Genomic DNA, 24577 nt, shown 5'->3' with positions numbered 1-24577 from the left:
AAGGAACAAAACTGACTGTCTTTGAAATGTCATAACAGAACAAAACCGTCTGACACTGAAAACTGACCGTCACTGAGATCTCGTAAACGAACAAAACCGATCGCCATCAAAATCTTCTAATGAAACAAAACCGACTGTCTTTGAAATCTCGTAAAATAACAAAGGAACAAAACCGACCGTCTTTGAAATCTCATGACAGAACAAAACCAACTGTCACTGAAAACTGACGATTATTGAAATCTCATGACAGAACAAAACCAACTGACAATGAAAACCGACCGTAACTGACCATAATTAATCGTAACCGAACAAAATCGATCGTCATTAAAATCTTGTAAAAGAACAAAGGAACAAAACCAAATGTCATTGAAATCTCATGGACAGAACAAAACCGACTGTCACTGAAATCTCATAACGAAACAAAGCCAACTGTCTTTGAAATCTCATAAGAGAACAAAGGCACAAAACCGACCGTCTTTGAAATCTCATGACAGAACAAAACCGACTGTCACTGAAAAAAGACCGTCATTAAGATGTCGTAACTGAACAAAACTGTCATTGAGATCTCGTAACCGAACAAAGCTGACTTTCTTTGAAATTTCATAAAGGAACAAAACCGACTGCCTTTAAAATGTCATAACAGAACAAAACTGACTGACACTGAAAACTGACCATTGTTGAGATCTCGTAACCGAACAAAACCGACTGTGACGAGCAGGGTGGGCGAGAGCCGTGAGGGAAAGGCGCGAGGCCGGTGACGCGAGTGATAATGAGCATCACCTGCGAGGCGCGCCGGCCTCAAGTCTCTCACGTCCTTCACTGTCATCGCTCCTCCTTTTACGCCTCCGGAGCTCCTCCATGAGAGACTCAAGGCCAGTGTGCCTCGCAGGTGATGCTCATTATCACTTGTGCCACCAGCCTCGCGCCGTTCCCTCACGGCTCTCGCCCGCCCTCTTGTCACACCGACCGTCATTGAAATCTTGTGAAGGAATAAAACCATCCGCCATTGAAATTTCATAACCCAGCAAAACCGACCGTCATTGAAATCTTGTAACTGAACAAAACCGCCTGACATTGAAATCTTGTAACGAAAAAAAAAAAAAAAAAAAAAATTGACAGCCTTTGAAATCTCGTAAAAGAACAACCAAACAAAACCGACTGTCTTTGAAATCTCATGACAGAATAAAACCGACCATCACTGAAAACCGAACGCCATCGAGATCTCGTAACCGAAGAAAACCGACCGTCTTTGAAAGCTCATAAAAGAACAACCGAATAAAACCGACTGTCTTTGAAATCTCATGACAAAACAAAACCGACTGTCACTGAAAACTGACTGTCATTTAGATGCCATAACCGAACAAAGCTGACTTTCTTTGAAATCTCGTAAAGTAACAAAGGAACAAAACCGACTGCCTTTGAAATGCCATAACAGAACAAAACCGACTGACACTGAAAACTGACCATTGTTGAGATCTCGTAACCAAACAAAACCGACCGTCATTGAAATCTTGTCACCGAACAAAACCGACTGTCATTGAAGTCTTAGAATGAAACAAAACCGACCATCTTTGAGATTTCGTAACTGAACAAAACCGACCATCACTAAAATCTCATAACAGAACAAAACAGACTGACACTGAAAACTGACCGTCATCGACATCTCGTAACCAAACAAAACCGACCGTCACTGAAATCTCATAACCCAGCAAAACCGACCATCATTGAGATCTCGTAACTGAACAAAACCTGAGACTAGCACATAGGACGGCACAAGCGCATTGGCTCGTATTGTCTGAAAAATAAGCTTTTTTGAAAAACGCTATTTGAGCATAAGAAACAACATTTATGGGACAGTTCATGAGTTCATGTCAAATTTTTTTGCTGATTTGAAATACATTATTTAATTGTGAGATTTTCAAATTTCAGGAGTTTCCCATTCAAATAGATAGGACTTTGGTCTTGGATGCCTGAAATAGCTGCCCAGAGGCATTGCAAATATGGCCGCCGAGTGAACAGACTGTCCTTGAAAGGGACTTTGATTTTATTACCAACCCTTTGCAATAAAATTCAATCAGGTTTTTAAGCACTGGTTTAGTGTATACAATAGGCATACTTAAATAATTATCGTTATTTTCAGGACAAACATACAACTTTTCATGCAATTGACGTTTAAAATAAAATTTTAAAAAAATAAATGTAAATTATATGTTGACATTTTCTATTGATCACAGCAACAACAACACCACTCAGAACCAGCGAGATACAAGATGGGCAATTGTGTAATGTAAAATTGTATTTAGCACAGATTAATTAAGATTTTGGGACTTTTTAAATGGGGTGTTTTGAGTTAAGAGTGATTGGATATAGGAAACTTTGGTCCACTATCTAGAAAAAGCAATGAGTCAACTTCACAGGGACTTCAAAGCACAATGACCAAACCCTTAATAGTTTGCTTGTGAACAAAGTGTTCACAAATGGTATTTCTTCAAAGCAGAAGATTGAGTAATAACAGCAAAGTGTTTAATGCTGACTGTGATTCAGTGAATGTGACTCCATGGGAACTTCTGTGAATATCCCAGAGCTTCACTCAATTGACATGAGTAAGTCCTTACTCAGCAGACACGATTCAGTGAACGTGACTCTTCATGAATATGATTCACTGGACGTGCTCCAAGTTAAAGAAAACAGTTACTTTACGTCTGGCTCAGAAAGTAACCACCAAAAGGATCAAAGAAAAGCAGTCCGAGTGGGACATAGCAACTTGACCACACGCACACACAGAAAAAAACACAGATTGATGTGAACAAACCAGCATTGGGGGTTTGAAGTTAATTTTACACTGCCTACACAAACTGATAAGTTACATTTCGTATGATGGAATAATACTGGCTGCGATTTTCATGAAAAGCTCTGTCGTTGACTCGTTTGCAAACCCCGTAGTGTCACGTTCCAGTTTAATCCCTGTTAGAGGGGTCAAAGACCTTACAAATCGTGCAACAGGGGTGCTGGTTTCAGAGGTGAGGCAATCCTTATGCTCATTCAGACACAAATCCTTCTGGAGTCGGCTGGAGACAAAAGAGATCAAGATGGGAGTTTTTTCCCCTCACATCCTTTTTGAATGAAGATTCATGAAGATGAGCGCTCTGTTCCCAGTTTGTCTTGTCTCACCTGTCAGGTTGTGCTCCGCTGGGAGACGGTGTGTATGAGTGAGCATGGATATCCCTGTTGCCTCACGGTAAGCTCTTCTGATTGAAGAACGAACTGGCCGCTGGCTTGGCACGGGTCGGTGGGAACCTTTCTGGTTCTGGTTAGCAAACTAAAGTCACTCGTGAGAGATCAGGCTCTTACTGATCCGAGCCTCCAGCTTGTTTCTAAACACTCAAAAGCTAAAGTGCTCAAATGCTCAATGTGCAGTCAGGCGGGGAAATTAGCTTAAGATACAATGTGTCAGTGTAGCTACTGTTTAGATCATGGGGTGATACTGAAAACTACTGAAATGGACTCAACTTCAAGGAATTAGATTTTTTATGACTATATTTTATGGGTTGACTATATATATATATATATATATATATATATATATATATATACAGTACAGTTCAAAAGTTTGGAACCACTATGATTTTTAATGTTTTTAAAAGAAGTTTCGTCTGCTCACCAAGGCTACATTTATTTAATTAAAAATACAGTAAAAAACAGTAATATTGTGAAATCTTATTACAATTTAAAATAACTGTGTACTATTTAAATATATTTGACAAAGTAATTTATTCCTGTGATGCAAAGCTGAATTTTCAGCATCATTACTCCAGTCTTCAGTGTCATGATCCTTCAGAAATCATTCTAATATGCTGATTTGCTGCTGTAATTAATTAGATTACAAATTGTAATCGCTCAACAGCCCTAGGGATCCACATTATGGATTAATATTTTTTGATCAAAAATACAGTTAAAAATAATGTTTTAATTTTTTTTTTTAAATGTAATTTATTCATGTGATGGCAAAGTCATTCTAATATGCTGATCTGGTGCTCAATTATTAGTAATGGATCTTTTTGCTGCTTGATATTTTTGTAAAAACTTTAATACATTTTTTAGGATTCTTTGAATATAAAGTTCAAAAGACCACAATTTATGTATTTATTTTATTGTCATATAAATGCCTATACTGTCACTTTGTCAATTGAATGCCTCCTTGCTGAATAAAATTGCTAATTTCTTCATTTTTTATATATCTTACTTACTCCAAACTTTTCGATGTTAGTGTATCATGGTTTCCAAAAAATATTAAGCAGCACTGAACATTGAAAATGAGAAGAAATATTTTTTTTGAGCAGCAAATCAGCATATTAGAATGATTTCTGAAGGATCATATGACACTAAAGACTGGAGTAATTTAAAATATATTTAAAAAGAAAGTTCATTTAAATCGTAATACTATTTTACAGTATTACTGTTTGTTTGTACTGTATTTTTGACAGAAATAAATGCGGCACTGGTCAGCATAAAAGACTTCTTTTAAAAACATTAAAAATCTTACCAGCCCCAAAGTTTTTAACGATAGTGTATGTGAGACATACTCTCATAAAAAATATGGATTTTTTATATCCTCTCATTAATACAAACCTGTTTCTCATTACCATTAAGAACACCAGGATCAGCTCTTTGTAATTTTACTGTAAAACTGTCACCTACAAAACATGTAAATGAAGCCGTTGAGATTACCGATGCCACCCATTAAGCCCCTCGGCCCTCCAGGCTGGTGAGCACGTTCCACAGCTACGAACACTTCTTCCTCCCTCCATCTCAAACGCCACACAACGGAGACCGCTAGATGTATTTTCACTGGCATATTTTTTAATATTAACTTCAGAAAATGACACTAGTATTTGCGAAGTAAAAGAAGTCTAAATGGGCCATTTCAGCCAGGGTAAACACATTTAGCAATGAGGTCAGAGGCTGCAGCAGTGGAGTCAAGCAAGTTAGATAATTTTGTCAAAATGTTTAACGTCCTGCTAAACCATTTGGGAAAAACAAGAGCGGCAGCTGCTGTTGACTTTGGCAGCCGAGTGTATACTCTAGGCTTTAAACATGTAAATCAAAATGCTCCATCTTCAAATGTAAGTAGACGTTTCATACCTGGTTAGTTGTAGGTCCTGGCAGAGATGCTGCGTTAGATGGACGGCATAAAGCGTGCTATTTGTGCGTACACATTTTTGATCAGGAACCCCGACTCTAATGACTTCCGCAAACAAGACGGCGGCCATTTTCTTAATGCTGCATTGTCAGCGCGCCTGTATGAGGAAGCTCTTATATTACAGCTGACACTTGACTTACTAGGTGAATAAAATACTATTACATTTCAAATTCCACATATACTCTCACTACTTCCAAAACAAAGTTCACGTCCACCTTCATCTCATGCTTTGTGTGAAGGGCGTGTATAATCTTACGTTTTCACAGACTTTGACCTTCAGCATCAGTGAAAGGCAAAGCCTTGAATATGTCATTGTGATCTACAATGCAATAGCGTATAGTGTTACATGAGTATCCCCTGAGCCGGTTTCGTTCAGCTCTCATTCCTCTCCAAGTAGCAGTAATTGTTTGTGGAGCTTTAAAATGGCTCGCTAATTTTCTTGAGCTTTTTTCTGCGCTCTTTCTGCGACCTGGAAAAACAGATCACCTTCCAGAGGGATTTTAAAGAACATGACAACTCAATGCTGCCTGGGCACATATCATGGGTATTTTTTGCTAGAAACTGATGTATCCAATGGGCTTATGCTAGCAAAAATGTCACTTTGAATGAATGCACTGTTAATGTGTGTAAATCTTTTTTTTTTTTTTTTGGCCAGAAAATTGAACCAATGTATACATGTTTTTGTTTTGCCTGGGTATCGAACCCACAACCTTGGCGTTGTTAGTGCAACACTCTACCAGTTGAACAAACAGGAAGAGAAAAATAACAGGAGAAGGAGAACAGCTCATTGTTGTTTCAATAGAGTCATGTTGTTTACAAGCTCTTGAATAAGTTTCTATTCTCAGATGTGGGTGAAATTAGTTAATTTACTTAACACTGCACTTTTGCTTTCATTTAACTATGATAAAGAACAGAAAAATCTCATTTAAATCTGGTGCTTAAAAAGAACAGATGTATTTTCTCTCATTTCCAGCATCTCTGTTTGTCACTATACACATAGTGCATCTTGATGACACATTGGATTTGCAGCTCTACTTGACTGGTCCAGAGGGAAATCAGGGTTTTTTAATGGGAAACAGGCCTCAGTCCTTTTGGGGACATATTAGGCTTTGTATTCCTTTTCTGAGCATTCCAGAACACTAAACACAGCTTGAGGACAGAGAGGAGCAGGGGGAAAATCTTTTTGGAAACACAGTCCTGCTTTAATTACACCGACACCTCAAAACTGGTTTATGTTGTGTTAAGGTGACATTGGTTCAACCTAGATTTGCTGGATAAATACACACTGAAGTCAGAGCAAGCGAAGAGCATTAAATGCGTCGTAGGGTGTGTGCTTTGGGAGAGTGTTACAATGAAAACAAGCACTCCGTATGGACAAGGGAAAAATCTGCGGTGGTGCTTTGGATAGTAAATAAATCCAGGCCCCTAAATCAATATGGTTCTAAACACATTAGACGGAACACATTACCAAAGATAATCTCCTGTTGTGAGGAAAACCTCACGGCATTGCAATATTAACACGATCCCAGACTTAACTAGCTATTCCAAAGGAATAAGATGGTCTTAAAAATAAAAACTCATCATCATTCATTTGCTAATTATTGTCAGTGTTCCAGACATATAGTCAAGTCTGTGCATTATTGGTAAAGATTTTTCAGTCATTTACATTCTTACACCAGTAGGTGGCAACAAATGACTATCTTTGAGTGAGTCAATGAATCAACTAAACAGATTTTTTCAAAAACTGAATCAAAGTATACATGGTTTTGTTTTGCCTGGGTATTGAACCCACTACCTTGGTGTTGCTAGCGCAATACTTACTTTTTCTTCAGGAAAAGAGTACATACTTTTAGGGGGTAGTATAAATTAGGCGGATTGGGACACAGCATGATTTATTCCGGAACAACACAAGTGAGTCTGTCAATCACTTACTCAATGATTCATTTAAAAACACTGATTCATTCAGAAATGAATCAAAAGCAGTGGCTGAATTCGCAATAACATGCTAGCATACAACTTACTCTTTGTGCCATATCTTTAGATGGCAAGAATAGAAAGAGTAGTAAGCTAGTATGTTATTCTGAATTCGGCCACTGATTCATTCCCGAAAAAGAAACAAGTGACCCTCCTTTTTGAGTGAAACAACTCAAATGATTCATTCAAAAAACTGATTAATTCAGGAATTAAAAAAGGGACAATCTTTATGATTTAGTCAACTAACCATTTACTCAATGATATGTTTAAAAGCACTGATTCATTTCAGATCAAAACAAGTAACTATCTTGAAAAGTGAATCAATGAATCATTCACTCAACCAAAAACAGAGGCTGGATTCAACATACCAGACTACTTAGTATCTGTACTATATCTTTTTATGGCAAAGACAGTAAGAGCAGTATGCTATTATTATTATTATGTATTCAGCCAATGATTAATTAGAGAAAAGAAACAAGTAACTGTCTTTCTGAGCAAGTCAATGAATCATTCCCTCAACTGATTCATTCAAAAACACTGATTCATTCGAGAACGAAGCAAGTGATTACTGAGTGAATCATTATATAGTCATTTTTAATTAGATTAAAGTATAATCAACATTTTTCTCACTTGTCAAACATCTTGGATAGATTGCTAACCAAGCATATAGCAATGCATTGTGGGATTGCCTTTTCCTCAAAGGACTTGGTCAAAGGAGTTCAGAACAGCCTTTTTGTCACTGCTTACTAACTGGAATAGAGCCACTTTGTGTAACTATGACTACAATGATATCTGTAACTGTGATGACAAACTTTATCCATTCTGACATCATCTCCATTGATCTCATCCAACCTACGTGTATGTCAGAGCATTGGGAGTAAACGTGAGGCTCGGTGGGATAGGTACTCACCCTTCCCGGGTGTTCTCGAGGCCAGTCAGCGGGGAGAGATGGTGGGGGCTGCCAATGTCGCGGTCCATGCGGGGCTGCCTGGGGGGCAGGTCAGGTCCAGAAGAGAGCAACTCAAGTGGGGCACCATTGTGTGTTGTGCTGGAGCCGGAGTACAGGCCTGGAAGACAAACAAAACTAATGCGCAAAACATGTCTGATAAACCTCAAGGAGCCCTCAAGAACGGCACATTGACCAAATTAAATCTCCACAAAACAGCCCTTAATGGCAACAAGCACTTGTTATGACAACAAAAACTCACCAAGGCCCTTTGGATGAAATGAAATGTTCTGTGCTGTTAGCAATTTACCGTACATGATGTATGTTGTCATGCGGAATGGATTTGATTGACTGTTGCTATTTTGAACATATCTTTGACAGATCGGATAAATGAATGGAACGGTAGAAATAACAAGTTGAGACAGATCTACTATAAGCTACTTGCATTGAAATGAATGGAACAGGTGGGCTAGATCTTTAGCCAAGGACACAAAACCTTGAAGCAAAAAAACAGAAGATACATCAACTCCATCCACAGTTTATAATGGAAATAACAGACATAGATCAGATATCCAACTGGTCCAAATGTCATCCCACCATAGATTATACTACTGTATGCAAACCAGGCCAGATGAAAATGATAGTTGCTCGTTCCGTAAAGGGGCTTCTTCCGTCCCCGGGCTTCTTGTGCAGCCTAAGAGACTGACAGGCGGACACTAATCCCGGTTGCTCCGGCTGTTAATGTGTTCCTCTGAATTTGCCCAGTAATTGTTTTCCCAGAAGCCCTCTGGGGGGACAGCTATGCACTGACAGTCCTCAGCGGCTCGTCCCAGCACCCCTTCTCTTTGTGATCCTCTCCAACTGCTTTACAGTGGAAGCGGGGCCTATCTGACAGTTTTCTGAACTGGTTACAAACTTGATTCATTACCCAAAATCATCAATCAAAGTCCTTAAATGCTTTCCCCTTTAGCCCTAACATCTGCTACCAGACTGGGAAGCATTCAACAAGTAATGGCCATGATTGCTTTAGTTGTTATCTGCTGGAGAGATGGGAGGGGGAGTCCACCAGGAGGCAGAATCAGACTCTAATGGCTGAGAATAATCACGGATTTCTAGATATATTTTAGTGCTGTCATAATTAACAAGTTGACATATCCGAATAATTTTTTTCAGTTTAGTTAAAAATATTTAATGTTGCATCCGTTTATTTCCCTTCATCCTTTCGCTAGCGTTACATTATATGATCACGGTTTCATTCATTCAAGTGCTATTAGACGGAAAAAAGAACTTAAATCTGTACCGACACGCTGTCTGTGAATCTCCTGTCTGTGTGACATACACATTACTGGTGCGCACAGAAAGCCACTTCATTCAAGAAGGCCACTTTCAGATTTCCTACCTGTTAGATCAAATATTTAAAATATACTGTCTTTATATTGTTTCTACATTAATTTGGAGATTAAATATGAAATATTAAAAACTATAATGTTAGGTTCGATTAATCGCGATTAATTACAGAGAAATGTGTGATTAATTAGTTCATTTTTTAATCGATTGACAGCACTAATATACAGTGGGTACGGAAAGTATTCAGACCCCCTTAAATTTTTCACTCTTTGTTATATTGCAGCCATTTGCTAAAATCATTTAAGTTCATTTTTTTTCCTCATTAATGTACACACAGCACCCCATATTGACAGAAAAACACAGAATTGTTGACATTTTTGCAGATTTGTTAAAAAAGAAAAACTGAAATATCACATGGTCCTAAGTATTCAGACCCTTTGCTGTGACACTCATATATTTAACTCGGGTGCTGTCCATTTCTTCTGATCATCCTTGAGATGGTTCTACACCTTCATTTGAGTCCAACTGTGTTTGATTATACTGATTGGACTTGATTAGGAAAGCCACACACCTGTCTATATAAGACCTTACAGCTCACAGTGCATGTCAGAGCAAATGAGAATCATGAGGTCAAAGGAACTGCCTGAAGAGCTCAGAGACAGAATTGTGGCAAGGCACAGATCTGGCCAAGGTTACAAAAAAATTTCTGCTGCACTTAAGGTTCCTAAGAGCACAGTGGCCTCCATAATCCTTAAATGGAAGATGCTTGGGACGACCAGAACCCTTCTTAGAGCTGGCCGTCTGGCCAAACTGAGCTATCGGGGGAGAAGAGCCTTGGTGAGAAAGGTAAAGAAGAACCCAAAGATCACTGTGGCTGAGCTCCAGAGATGCAGTCGGGAGATGGGAGAAATCTGTAGAAAGTCAACCATCACTGCAGCCCTCCACCAGTCGGGGCTTTATGGCAGAGTGGCCCAATGGAAGCCTCTCCTCAGTGCAAGACACATGAAAGCCCGCATGGAGTTTGCCAAGATGGTGAGAAATAAGATTCTCTGGTCTGATGAGACCAAGATAGAACTTTTTGGACTTAATTCTAAGCGGTATGTGTGGAGAAAACCAGGCACTGCTCATCACCTGCCCAATACAGTCCCAACAGTGAAGCATGGTGGTGGCAGCATCATGCTGTGGGGGTGTATTTCAGCCCCAGGGGCAGGACGACTGGTTGCACTCGAGGGAAAGATGAATGTGGCCAAGTACAGGGATATCCTGGACGAAAACCTTCTCCAGAGTGCTCAGGACCTCAGACTGGGCCGAAGGTTTACCTTCTAACAAGACCTTCCCAAAAAGACTCATGGCTGTATTAGATCAAAAGGGTGCTTCTACTAAATACCGAGCAACGGGTCTGAATACTTAGGACCATGTGATATTTCAGTTTTTCTTTTAATAAATCTGCAAAAATGTCAACAATTCTGTGTTTTTCTGTCAATATGGGGTGCTGTGTGTACATTAATGAGGAAAACAAAATTAACTTAAATGATTTTAGCAAATGGCTGCAATATAACAAAGAGTGAAAAATTTAAGGGGGTCTTAATACTTTCCGTACCCACTGTATATTATATATATATATATATTATATTTCAAGAATATGTGTATTTGTGATCATTTGTAGTGAGAATATAAATATATAATGAAACAAAAATATATCAAATATATATGAAAATTATATTAATATAAAATGGCAATGTTAGCCTCGAAGAATCCATAATCAACCATATCACAATATATAACTAAGAAATGATTAGCATATGTTCAAACAGCCACAGAGAATGCACAAAATTGTATGGAACCACCAGATGCAAAATTACACAAAGACGCAACACAGGACTAGAGCACACTTTATACGTGCAAATTACAAAATGACAGAGGTACCCGCTCTCCACTTTGCTTTGCTTTTTCTACTGGCCACGGAACAAAGCATAAAGAAAGGCAGAAACATCAGGAACATTAAATGCAGGCATCTTGGCCAGACCCAACCACAACTTCTCCTCTAAACAAGAACAAACAGCCACAGTAACATAACAGGTCCTTCAGGCTAAAGACATTTGCACATTGAAGCAGCAACTTATCCCCTTTGAACTAAGTGAATGAGAGATGGTGTAAGCCAGGACGTCTATTTTTCCCTGGCACACGTTGGGGGCGATTTAAGCTGTTGCTGTGCAAAGTGTGTTTTGTACAAGGATGCTTTAATGATGGCGAGTTCTGCAATTGTCCTTCAAATTACTCTCACACAGACATTTAGGGTCTGTTCTACATTTCTCTTACCTGAATCACTGTTCTAATAGGAATAGTTGACACAAAAAAATTCTGTCACCATTTACAGTAACCAGGAGGGGACATGTTCACTTCATTTAGCTTTGTCGTGGCTACGACATATTAACTTGTTGGAATGTGATAATATGTCGTGGCCACAAGATCATTTTGTCGAGGTAACAACATCCTTATGTTGTGGCCATATGATGTGAAGTCGTGGCCTCGAGATCCGACGTTGAGGGAACAACATCTATTTCTCATGGCCACTATTATAATGCGTAAACTACCCTGCATGACCATAGCAACCAGAAATGATCAGACAAAAGTTTAAAAATGAATTAAGAATGACAAAAGAGCAGAATTAAGAAAATATTTGCTATATTAACCTATATTACAGGCCCACTATTATGTTAGCATTATATTGCATGCAATGTTACCTATAGTCAGCATTCTAATGAAGTTTGTTATTATGAATAAAAGTTAAAAGAATGTGTAAGAACATAAAATACTATGCCTGAGAAAACATTTTTATCCATCCCATCCAACAGTCTTTTAAATCCATTCACTGATCGTTTCTTTTTATTTAATATTTTTATATTATTATTATTAGGGGCCAAGAACCAAAGGTGCGTAGGCACCTATTGTATCTGTTGGCATTCTTTTTATTTTCAATTCTTCTTCTTCTTCTTCCGCTCTGAAAGTCTATGGCAGCCCATAGAACCGTATGGTAAAAAGTTGTGAAATTTGGCACACAGTTAGAGGACAGTCTGAACTGTATCCATAGCAACACTTTATCGTACTCAGACCAAACTTGGTACATGTCATCACAAGCATGACCTGAGGCAACATGCAGCATTTCGGCTCAGTGCCACCTACTGGTCCGGAGATACAAAAAATGGCTATTTTTGCTTATAACTTCTTAAGGGTTCAAAAATCATAAATTTGGTCTTGTTAGATTCGGGGCATCATGGCGAGTCGAACAATATCCAATTTTCCCATATCGGCCATTTTGAATTTTGTGCTAAAATGCTGTATTTTATGAACGCATTAGCGTATCTTTATGAAACTCGGTATGTGTCATCAGCACAATGCCCTGAAGAAGCCTGAGAAGTTTCGGACATAGTATTTCATATGCTTATAACTTTTGATCTGGTTGGCTTATTTTCATGGGAGTATCTTTGAAACCGTTATTCCGATTGAGACGAAACCAGCGTAGGAAACATGAAACCTAAGCTGGTTAACTAAATGTCACAGCCCAAATGTCAAAATTTTGATAGGAAGTGGCAAAAAAATCAAAACAAAGTCATCCATGGGTCATTTTTTATGATCTCATACACATAAATGTCTATAACTCCAAAACTAAATGAGATATTTGCACCAAATTTGACACACACATGTATGGGGTCACCCTAAGGACACATAAAAAAATTGGGGGGACTGTGACTCTTGGTGGCCATATAATTGAACAAAACATAAAATTTCCATCAACTACAATACAGTATTATGGTATACAATACTATATTATATGAATGCATTGATGTACCATTACGAAACTCAGGATGTGCCATCGGCACCATGCTCTGAAGGTACACAATAGGCTTTGAGATAGCGCCTCCTTGTGGTCAAATTTCATAATGAAATTTAAAAAAAAATGCTAATAGCTTTATATAAATTTGGCCTATTGTAATGAGACTGGTCTTATTAGATTCTGTGGGTCATGCTGAGAACATTGATGCCAAGTTTGCTATAGTCAGCAAAACTTCCTGTCTGCCAATTTGATTTTCTTTAAAAAAAAAAAAAACTTTTTCAAACTACTTCGAAGGTTTGTCCAATTTTCACCGAAATCGAATCGTATCATCTTCAGACCATGTCGGTAAAATGTTATGGATTTTGTGTTGATAGACCAAACCATTTTCGTATACCGCAGCAACGAATTAGAGGCTTAATGCCAAAATGACTGTTGAGTCTTTATCTCTGCAATACTTTCACATATTGACACCAAACTTTGCGAGTGTCATAGTTACCTCACTCTGACCATACCTCATTAATTTAATCACAGTGCCACCTATTGGTCAAAAGTGATAAACCAGTAAATCTTTATTATTGAATGTATTTGTGATTTTTCAGCTCTTTTGCCTAAAATGATCTTAATAGGTCTTTAATTGCTCACTGTTGCAGTTGGTCTGATGCTCACAGCCGTGTTGGCTGGCTTCTTGTGATGCTTTTGTGCTTGGCCCCTTAATTGCTGCTTGCAGCTGTATTTATTATTATTATTGGTTATATTTTTTATTCATTGTTATGCATTTGCTTTATTTCCCCCTTCATTTCATGTACATCTCTTTACCTAATTAATGTTCTGGCCTACTAAAGTAGACTATGACTGTATGTTTTGTAAATACTGTAAATGCCCCGCTAATGCCAATAAAGTTTTGACTTTATGACTGCATTTCTGTAGGCTTAGGCTATAGCTGTCTGAGACGATAAATGAGCGTCTGTTTTCATTTACAAATGTAGCCCCTCGTGCCATTGACAGTATTCGAATGAAGTTCGAATCATTTGTTATTCAGGGGAAAAAAAATTCTAATAAAAATGCCCATTTAAAACGTGATATTTGAAGGAGAAAAAAAAACTCTAAGTATGCTGTGCTTGTTTGTAGGTAGGTATTACTGAAATCTTCAGTCCCCATTCATTCATCCAGACTTCAAAGTTTTCTTTTGTGTTCCATGAAAGAAAAAAACGGTTTGGGATGACAAAGGTTTGTAAACGATAACAGAATTTTCATTTTTGGGTGAACTATCCCTTTAGATTTCCAGGTTTTGGCTTTTCATGAAATCTCCTCTGCTAACTATTGCACCACAGTATGTTCAGCAAGAACAAGAACAAGCCAAAGAACAAGAAAAATTACTTACAGGGAGGACTATAACTACTGTGGTTTAACTAATGCAAAACAAACACAAAACAAAACATGCAAAACCTTCACCTCTGACCTCCCTCTCTAAATCAAAGAGTCATGAGTTATAGCTGGGTATTTTAAGGTAAGTGTCCTCAAGCTCTGATTTAGCATGAATTGCATAACACTGGAAGTAGCATGGGAAAATTCACATCTAACATAGATCGTGCATTGCAGCTGTTTGCAATATTATCATAGCATATGGTCTTCATAACATTACAATCCCCTTTATTCTGTCATGTCCATTTGAGCTGTTAAATCGTAGCTTATTGGTTTTGGATCACATAAATGGTTCTGCAAGTGAACGTACACTTAAACACATCTGGGTTTTGGTACATTCTAGGGTGGAGGGAACAGTCCTCTACCCATCTCTACAAAACATCCCAGGATACATAAATTAGACAGCACATATGCTCCTACAAAAACAAGCAGTAATGGATGCTATAGACCAAGATATACAATCATTTCTCTCAAGGTTTGGAAAGCACCAGTTAATCTCCCAAGATAAAGTCTAAAATTACAGTCAAAATAATCTTTAAAATCATTTGTATAATTATTTAAACACATTTCAGATTACTTTAAAAAATATTATTATTAGGATTATTTAAACATATTTGGAACTAGAACTAGATTCTGAAGAAAATATGAGTGGTGACTGTCTAAAACTCACTATCACAATGCTAGGGTATGCTATGCGGTTTCTAGGGTGTTCTGGGTGGTTTGCAAGTGTAGGCCACACTCAACAGAGCAGTCTGAGACCCATATCTGTGAGATTTTTTTTTTTGCCTGATTTTCAGCAGACGAAAATTGATCACCTGGAATAGTAACAAGCCACTTGAGCTATCATTGTGGTTTGTAGTATAAGCAGAGCCTGCACCCAAGTTTAATACTCATGGTATGAGCAAAAATAATAGTGATGATTGTTTAATCAAGCACCACAAATTACAATTATAATCCATGATTGAAACAAAATATCCATTCCTCCGTTCCACCCAATTTCTTCTTTGTGTCACACCCACTTCACATCGTTATCAAAAGAAAGTGCGCAAGTGCATACAGAGCAGTGGATCTCAACCTTTTTGACCCCCTCCCCCCTTTTTTTCACTTTAAAATAATGCTCCAGATCACTAGTAGGTCATGCAGAGTGACTACTGTAGGAAACACTTGAGTAATTATGATGCATTTTATGACCATGTTCAGAGTAAAAAAGATAATCTTCAAAAACTACTAGTGACAATTGATTATGTCTCAGACATATGTTAATGCTGTGATTAGTAATCAATTGGTGATTCTTTATAATCTGTTAATAGTTAGTTAATAGCTCTTAATGAGGCTAATCTCATTCAGTAATTATTGATGACCAAATAAGGACTATCTCAGTCCTAAATTTGCTATTACTTATTGATTAGTTAAAGGGTTAGTTTACCCAAAAATTTTATTTCTGTCATTAATTAACCTGTAAGACCTTCATTCATCTTTGGAACACAAATTAAGATATTTTTGATGAAATCCATGAGCTTTCTGGCCTCCAATAGACTGCAATGTTATTACCACTTTCAAGGCCCAGAAAGGTAGTAAAGACATAGTTAAAATTGTCCATGTGACTGCAGTGGTTCAAAGTTAATGTTATGAAGTGATGAGAATACTTTTTGTGCGCAAAACACAATGCAGCGATTCCAGGTTCTACGTCAGAACGCCAGCTCAGTATTGGCCGACGCTGTTCATGTGAACACCACGATGCATGCGTGTGATGCTGATGCAGGAGCCGGCCAATAACATTCTGACGTAGAACCCGGAAGTGCTACACTGTGTTTGCTACATCAACAGCGTAGGAGACAGGGAAGACAAGAAATTGTTGTATAAAGTTGTTATTTTTGTTTACTTTTTGCACACAAAAAGTATTCTCATCACTTCATAACATTAAAGGGATAGTTCACCCAAAAATGAAAATTTGATGTTTATCTGCTTACCCCCAGGGCATCCAAGATGTAGGTGACTTTGTTTCTTCAGTAGAACACAAATGATGATTTTTAACTCCAACCGTTGCCGTCTGTCAGCCGTATAATGTGGGTCAACGAGAACTTCTTTTATAAGAGTAAATAAAAATTTTCGTGTCTCGTTTCGTGTCTTAGGACATCAATGTGTCATCACGAGCCGCAGGGTTTAATTTGGATTTGTCTGTGCATGTTTTTTTACTCTTATAGATTGTGTTCCCATCGACACACATTATATGGCTGACAGACGGCAACAGTTGGAGTTAAAAATCATCATTTGTGTTCTACTGAAGAAACAAAGTCACCTTTCATCTTGGATGCGCTGGAGGTAAGCAGATAAACATCAAATTTTCATTTTTGGGTGAACTATCCCTTTAAGGTTGAACCACTGTAGTCACATGGATTATTTTAATGATGTCTTTACTACCTTTCTGGGCCTTGAAAGTGGTAATAACGTTGCATTCTATCGGAGGTCAGAAATATCAGAAATATTTTCATCAAAAATATCTTAATTTGTGTTCTTACAGGTTTGGAATGACATGTGGGTGAGTAATTAATGACAGAATTTTCATTTTTGGGAGAATTAACCCTTTAAGTTTGTTTCTATACAAGTTAATAGTAGTAGCTGAAGTGTTAATGTAGTACTACTCATTTGTCCTGCATTACTTTCTGCATAGCTACCTATTAATGATGGACCTTTTTACTAAAGTGTTATCAAATATTTTAGAGCTTGGCATAACTAGAAAGATGTACTGTATATATCCAAATACAACAAATATAAAGAAATATCTTGATTTTTAGCTGTTTTAGCTCATTTTAAAGCGTGTTTTGTCTTAAATTTAAATCATCTTGAGGCCCCCTTGGAAGTTTGTTGAGGCCCTATAGTGGGCCCTGGCCACCTGGTTGATAACCACTGTTATAGAGATAAAGTAAGCCGTACCTGTGTATATTTCCTGCCCGAGTGCTGGGGAACGGCCTTCTTTCCCATTAAGAGAATGCTGAGAGGTGGCAGGGCAGTGGGAATGCTGGGAAGGGGCAGGGCCATGCAGATGCTGGATTGACAGACATTCACTCAGAGCATCTGATTCTAAATGGGGGCAGGCCCTTAGCTGTCAATCAAAAAGATATAAAGAGTGCAAGATTAGCGATATTTAGAATATAAATATCAAAGCACGATGCTCTTCATGTTGAAAAGAGAGAATCACATTAAAAACCCGTCTGAAACAAAAGTCTTCAATTTAAACAAACAAACAAACAAACACACACATCACTCTATAGTGACATGCCCCATCGGCCAGCGTAGGAAATGAAAAGCTTAGAGAGAAACAATTTTTCACCGCAAACAGGAACCTTTGATTGGAAACATGAGCGGATAAGGGGGAAGGACATACCCCACATTCACATCCATCGTCCAAAGTACAGGTTGGGACGCTACGTTATCGGCTGCAGAGTGGTGGAGAGGTCTTTTTTTGGTGGTGAGACTAGCATGCAAGACTGATTTTTCTCTTCATAAAGCAACAAAATCAAAGTTCTGGGAGTAATCATGCGTTATATGCGACATTTGTTTAGAGTTTGGGAAGTCATATGTGTTTAGGACGATTGGACTGACTTTGAAAGCTAGGATTGTAGCATGGAATTATGTTTAACTGGAAAATTATCTACGGTCACATGAATTCATGATGAGTGGACTGAATCTGGAGACGATACATCGCAATAAACAATAGCCCGAAATGAGCCGTGACATGCAACTTGAAAGTGTTATGTCATTTTAATTCCACTGCAATTAAGATTTTCAAAATAAAAGCTCACAAACTTGCAAATTAGAAATAAAACAAACACTTTTTAATTACACGCAAATGGGCTGCAGTTCTCGAATATTACAAAAGAGCGCAAACCACACGTTTTCCAGCTTAGATCTTTGTGTAAAACTCCCAGCCATTCGTCAAACGTAATGGAGCTCCGTTGCTTTGCCGCAGCTTGCTATAATAGGCGTCGCTCGCGATAGATGGAGTGGGAGTGTTTGTTTGACATCAGCCCACAACATCTGGCCACTGGGGTATAGCGCTGCAGAGCTTATTAACAATGGTACACGCTCACATGTGTTTCCGCTTACAACGGCAAGCAAGAAGAACGCATCAGTCAGCTGTCGTTTAGACCAGTGCAACAATGAGGCCATTCTGCTTATAATTACCCACTTTAATGAGGAATGCACTCTTCACCATGTAGATGCTGAAATGTGGTCAGAGTTGATCTATTGTTGGGGAAATGATTTTCAAAAGACAATCCTAAGTAGAACCAACTGCACCAAGCCGTGAAAAAGACACAATTGACCATGAAAAATATCTACTAGAAATGTTTCTCAAGGCCGATGGCAAGAGCCTTAGAGCTAATTGTACTCTGATGTGCTAATGAGATGATTTGTACAGAGGAAGTTTAAAAAAAAAAAAAAAAAGAGATTGTTTTTATCCTTACCTTCCTACGCACCTGCTGCTCTTTGGCAGAGTGGATCTTCACATGCTTGCGGAGGGAACTGGGGTCTGTGTAGCGTTTAGTGCAGCCTGGGATCTGACACGCATATGGTTTCTGAAACAGGAAATGCACAATGAGAGTCTGAGAGTCATAATTATATGCAGTTCAGCCACAAAGAGGACATGGAAACACACTGCTATGGACACAAAGACATTAATCATTACATTATGTCAGCATTCATAATTGAGTAGCTATAATAATAGTTTATAAGAGTCATTAAATACAGTGCAGAACATTTATGAACAGACATGGAAACTAAAAATATATGACAATGTAGACAAGCAACTATTTTGAACTCCCAAAATAAATGTTCAGGTTTAAAATTTAAAGTCTATTTAGTCACTAATTTCTGGAAGCTTGTTTCCGAAGCTTGTTTTTATCTCGCAATTTTGACATTTTTCCTCGCGATTGTTTTTGTCATGCAATTCTGACTTTAGTATATAAATATAAACTCACAATTGCGAGTTATAAAGTCAGAATTGCATGATATAAAGTCAGAAATGCATGATGTAAACTCGCAATTATGTCTTATATAGTCAGAATTGATTGATATAAACACAATTGAATCATATAGAGTCAAAATTGTGAGATATAAACTTTTTTTTCTCAGAACTGTGAGTTTACATCTCTCAATTCTGACTTTAGAACATGCAATTGCGAGTTATAAAGTCAGAATTGTGAGATATAAACTAGCAATTCTAAGGGAAAAAAAAGTTTTTCGTAATTCTGAGAAAAGTCTTTTTCCCCTAACAACTGCACATTATAACATGCAACTGCGAGTTTATATCACACAATTCTGACTTTATATTATGCAATTCTGACTTTATAACTTACAATTCTGACTTTATAACTCACAATTCTGTCTTTATATCCTGCAATTCGACTATAACTCGTAATTCTGACTATATATTATGCAATTCTGACTTTAGTATATAAATATAAACTCACAATTGCGAGTTATAAAGTCAGAATTGCATGATATAAACTCACAATTATGTCTTATATAGTCAGAATTGATTGATATAAACACAATTGAATCATATAGAGTCAAAATTGTGAGATATAAACTTTTTTTTTCTCAGAACTGTGAGTTTACATCTCTCAATTCTGACTTTAGAACATGCAATTGCGAGTTATAAAGTCAGAATTGTGAGATATAAACTAGCAATTCTAAGGGAAAAAAAAGTTTTTCGTAATTCTGAGAAAAGTCTTTTTCCCCTAACAACTGCACATTATAACATGCAACTGCGAGTTTATATCACACAATTCTGACTTTATATTATGCAATTCTGACTTTATAACTTACAATTCTGACTTTATAACTCACAATTCTGTCTTTATATCCTGCAATTCGACTATAACTCGTAATTCTGACTATATATTATGCAATTCTGACTTTAGTATACAAATATAAACTCACAATTGCGAGTTATAAAGTCAGAATTGCATGATATAAACTCACAATTATGTCTTATATAGTCAGAATTGATTGATATAAACACAACTGAATCATATAGAGCCAAAATTGTGAGATATAAACTTTTTTTTTCTCAATTCTCTCAATTCTGACTTTATAACACGCAATTGCGAGTTATAAAGTCAGAACTGTGATATATAAACTCGCAATTCTAAGGGAAAAAAGTTTTTTGTAATTCTGAGAATAGTCTTTTTCCCCTCACAATTGCACATTATAACATGCAATTGCGAGTTTATATCGCACAATTCTGACTTTATATTATGCAATTCTGTCTTTCTAATATGCAATTCTGACTTTATAATATGCAATTCTGACATTATTTTTTATGCTATTCTGACTTTATATCCTGCAATTCGACTATAACTTGCAATTCTGACTATATATTATGCAATTCTGACTTTATATCTAGCAATTGTGAGATATAAAGCAATTGTGAAAGTCGGAACTACCTTTTTTTTTTTTTTTTTCTCAGGGTGGAAACAAGCTTCCATACTAATTCTGTATTAAATTTCTAAATATAAAACAAATTTGTGATTCAATATCCACATTTAAAATTTGTATTTAAACTTGGAAATAAATTGAAGGTTTTTGGAAACACGAAAACAAAGAAATATTATTATGCAAAATGAACAAAAATATTTAATATTCTGAACTATTTCTAGGTTACATATATTGCTCTTTATTTAAAAGTTTTTCATTAAATTAAAAAAAAAAAAAAAAAAAAAAAAAGCATTTTTACGAGTGGACTTTGAAACCCACTGCATATTTTCTGTACTCAGCCTTAATATTTACACTTTCAAATTGAGTGTAAATGGACAAACACAAGTGCAATAACAAGTTTATTTTGAGAGTTTATAAATAGTGAAAGTTCAAGAGGAAAGACAGTATCCTACCTTTTAGCTGAGAGGACACAGGAAGAGGAAAGAAGAATACAGATTGATCGGTAAATGTGCAGGTAATACAGGTACTGTACAAACACTCATTAACTGGTTTACAGTTAACACACTACTGAGCCAGTTTTAAGTGTTTTAAAGTATGTTTTAAGATATATATCAGTGTACACATAATTCTCACTGGTAAACTTTACTGAAACACACTCTCACGGTCCAAAACATGCAGAGGTGATTTTCTCTCATGCATTTTACACTGCTCTTTTTTTTCTAAAAAATAGGCAGTCATTAAAGTGAAAGTGGATAGGCTTCCTTTATTAGCTCTCCTTTCCTACCTTCCCTCGTTCTCTAAATAACACTGTTTTTACAAGCCGCTCGCAGGGCAGCTCGTCTCTGCGCATTTATTTGTTTTCACTGTGCAATGCCATATAATCCCCCTGCCGTCTAAATGCACCAAAAACAGAAAACGAGAAAGCTTAGGAATGGAAAAAAGAAAAAAGGCCGTCAAGAATAAATATCATTACAGTCAAAGTGATTTTTTCACTGTATATGAGGCGTGTGGGAAGGCTGTGACAGGGCGCATAGGCAAGTTAATGTGCAGCACTGGGGATCTGGGGTCGAGGGTCTAATCGGCCATGGCAGTGTGGCGGTAGTGCAGCGCAGGAGCTGTACTGCGATGTGATACAACACAGGGTTCTGCCAGTTAGTGAGAAATTACTAACTCAAGCTTTCCCTGACTTTTATTTTTCCTCACATCGTTGGAGTGGGATGCGAGAGACGTACGTGCTTCTCTCTGCCATGTGTCGTTGCTATCACAAACGGAGCATGGTGTTAAACGGCGTATGATATAACGTGTTTCCCCTCATCAACCCATAGAGACATAACCGTATGTACGTTTTGTGCATGCAAAATTAACATTTGGGTCAAAGAAAGGCAGCAAACAGCACATTTACGGGTATGTTTGTAAGGTCCATTTGGTTGGGAACTTAAGTTGTTGGGACTTTTGCTCTGAACTTAAAGGTCCTTCACCCACGGATCTCCCTTTTATTTAGTTTAGGAGAAGCTAAATAAATTAAAATAAAATCTTTTGAAAAATAGTTAGCAATACTACAAGCTACGAACAAAAGCAGCTATACACATTGGGATTATCACATCATCTACGTAAGAGAGCAATATCTTTTTAAATACTATAAATATAAATGTCCAATTATGCTGTATTTCTCTGGCAAAAAACAATGAAGGGTTTTAAACAACAACAAAAACTATAATAAAAAAATGTGAAGAACAGCAGCATTTAACAAAATACAGTATGTAGCTAAAAACTCAAATTGCACAGAGTCAAATTGTTTTATGAATATGTTCATTAACATCAATTTGTCCAAATGAACCAATTCACTAGAATGAATCAGAGTGTCCAATGCTATACATGAGAGAACTATTTAGGATGAACCGAATCACTAGAATAAATTTAACTTTCCAACTCTACATATGTAAGTGAGGACTGTTTAGGACGAACCGATTTACTAGAATCAATCAGAGTTTCCAATGCTATATATGAAAAAGAACCATTTAGAATTAATCTAATAACTAGAATAAACTTAGAATAACTTTCCAACTCTGCATATGAAAAGTGAGGACTTTTTAGGATGAACCGATTTAATATGAGTCAACTCTTCAGTGCTATAGAGAGAGAATCATTTATACCCAACTGATTCATTAGAATAAATCAGACTTCCAACACTACATACAAGAGGGAGGAGTGTTTAGAATGAACTGGACTTTTCAAAGCTACAGGGTGAGGACCTTTTAAGATGAACCAATTCACTAAAAACTACACTTCTTGTAACTAATTAATTTATTTAAATAAAGTCAGTGGCATCACTAGTTTGTATTTGCCCAACACTACTAATTTCTATATTCAGAATGGTGTCAGTAAAGAGCAGTGTTTGTTTTTTTGTGTTTTGTCTTTCTGGTTTCAGCTTCATACAGCGTAGGGTCAGGTGTACTCACAGTGTCCAGGTGTGTGCGCTGATGCTTCGCCCTGTCGCTGGAGTTGCTGAATGCTTTCTGACAACCTGGGTGCTGACACAGGTACGGCTTCTCTCCCGTGTGACTCCGCAGGTGAATCTTCAGATTCTCCAGCCGCGAGAAGGCTTTGTTACACCCTTCAAACTGAGAGAGAGAGACAACAACAACAACAGTAAACTTCATGTGCTTTTCAGAAATGCCATCTTTCTCAGAGGACGATGGTTTATAAGGCCTTGTCTTTAATATGTGCATGAGTGTGAACAATGCATTCAGATAAACATTTGAATCAGAATAAGAAATTCAGATTTGTTAGGCTCATTTTCATGGTCTAGCCAATTAGAATTCCTCAAAATTACGGATCACACACAGATGACAACTAAGCCACGCCCCTTCCAATTACACCTACTTCTACAGTCATCACAGGATGGTCCTCTGCAATCTGTCTGTAAGGCATCTGTGTAATGAGGCATTGGACACATGCTGTCTCATACATCCTATACAAACCTATCTCTTAGCTCCACCCCAAAACGTCAACAGCCCACCAATAAGGAGCCTCGGATGGGACAGAGTGGCGGCTTATGGAGGTGTCAGAGAGAGTGAAACCTGACATGGCAGCTTTGCTCTCTATTTTCCACTGACCTCTAACTGAGGCCCCCGCTTCTATCGCAGCTCCAGTTTCACTGAAGGAAAGAGCCTTCCATTCTTCTAATGGGCCCTCAGAACATCATTCGGGCTCTGGCCTCCTTCAATCACTCGCAAAAGGCTTGCTATTGAGTCCAGGCCATTTAATACGGGGCGAAACCTTAGACTGCCACGGTCAGGATATATTGAGTGACCTGGATTATACAGTGTGTGTATCTGTGAGCGCAGAATTCTTACATGGCACATTAAAAGAATGTGGAAATGAGCAAAAACTCCAGTCAGGTACATTACAG

At 37.5% G+C, this 24577-nt stretch overlaps 1 protein-coding gene across 3 annotated transcripts in view; it reads right to left on the bottom strand.

Annotated features, from left to right (window-relative positions):
- The window catches only part of LOC125279277 (zinc finger protein GLIS1), a 97150-nt gene that overhangs the window by 10138 nt on the left and 62435 nt on the right, over positions 1 to 24577 (bottom strand). For 2 of the 3 annotated variants that reach the window (XM_048208770.1, XM_048208773.1), the window contains exons 5-8: positions 23625 to 23786; positions 19191 to 19301; positions 17659 to 17827; positions 8085 to 8241 (exon numbers count right to left, since the gene is read on the bottom strand). In XM_048208770.1, the coding sequence (XP_048064727.1) occupies positions 8085 to 8241; positions 17659 to 17827; positions 19191 to 19301; positions 23625 to 23786 (599 nt within the window). The remainder of the gene's footprint in view (positions 1 to 8084; positions 8242 to 17658; positions 17828 to 19190; positions 19302 to 23624; positions 23787 to 24577) is intronic. The other variant, XM_048208772.1, reaches the window with a different exon arrangement.

This window comes from Megalobrama amblycephala, linkage group LG12 (assembly GCF_018812025.1).
Source record: "Megalobrama amblycephala isolate DHTTF-2021 linkage group LG12, ASM1881202v1, whole genome shotgun sequence".
NCBI lineage: Eukaryota > Metazoa > Chordata > Actinopteri > Cypriniformes > Xenocyprididae > Megalobrama > Megalobrama amblycephala.
Note: the sequence above shows the minus strand (reverse complement) of the source record. Positions and strands in the feature narration are given on the sequence as shown.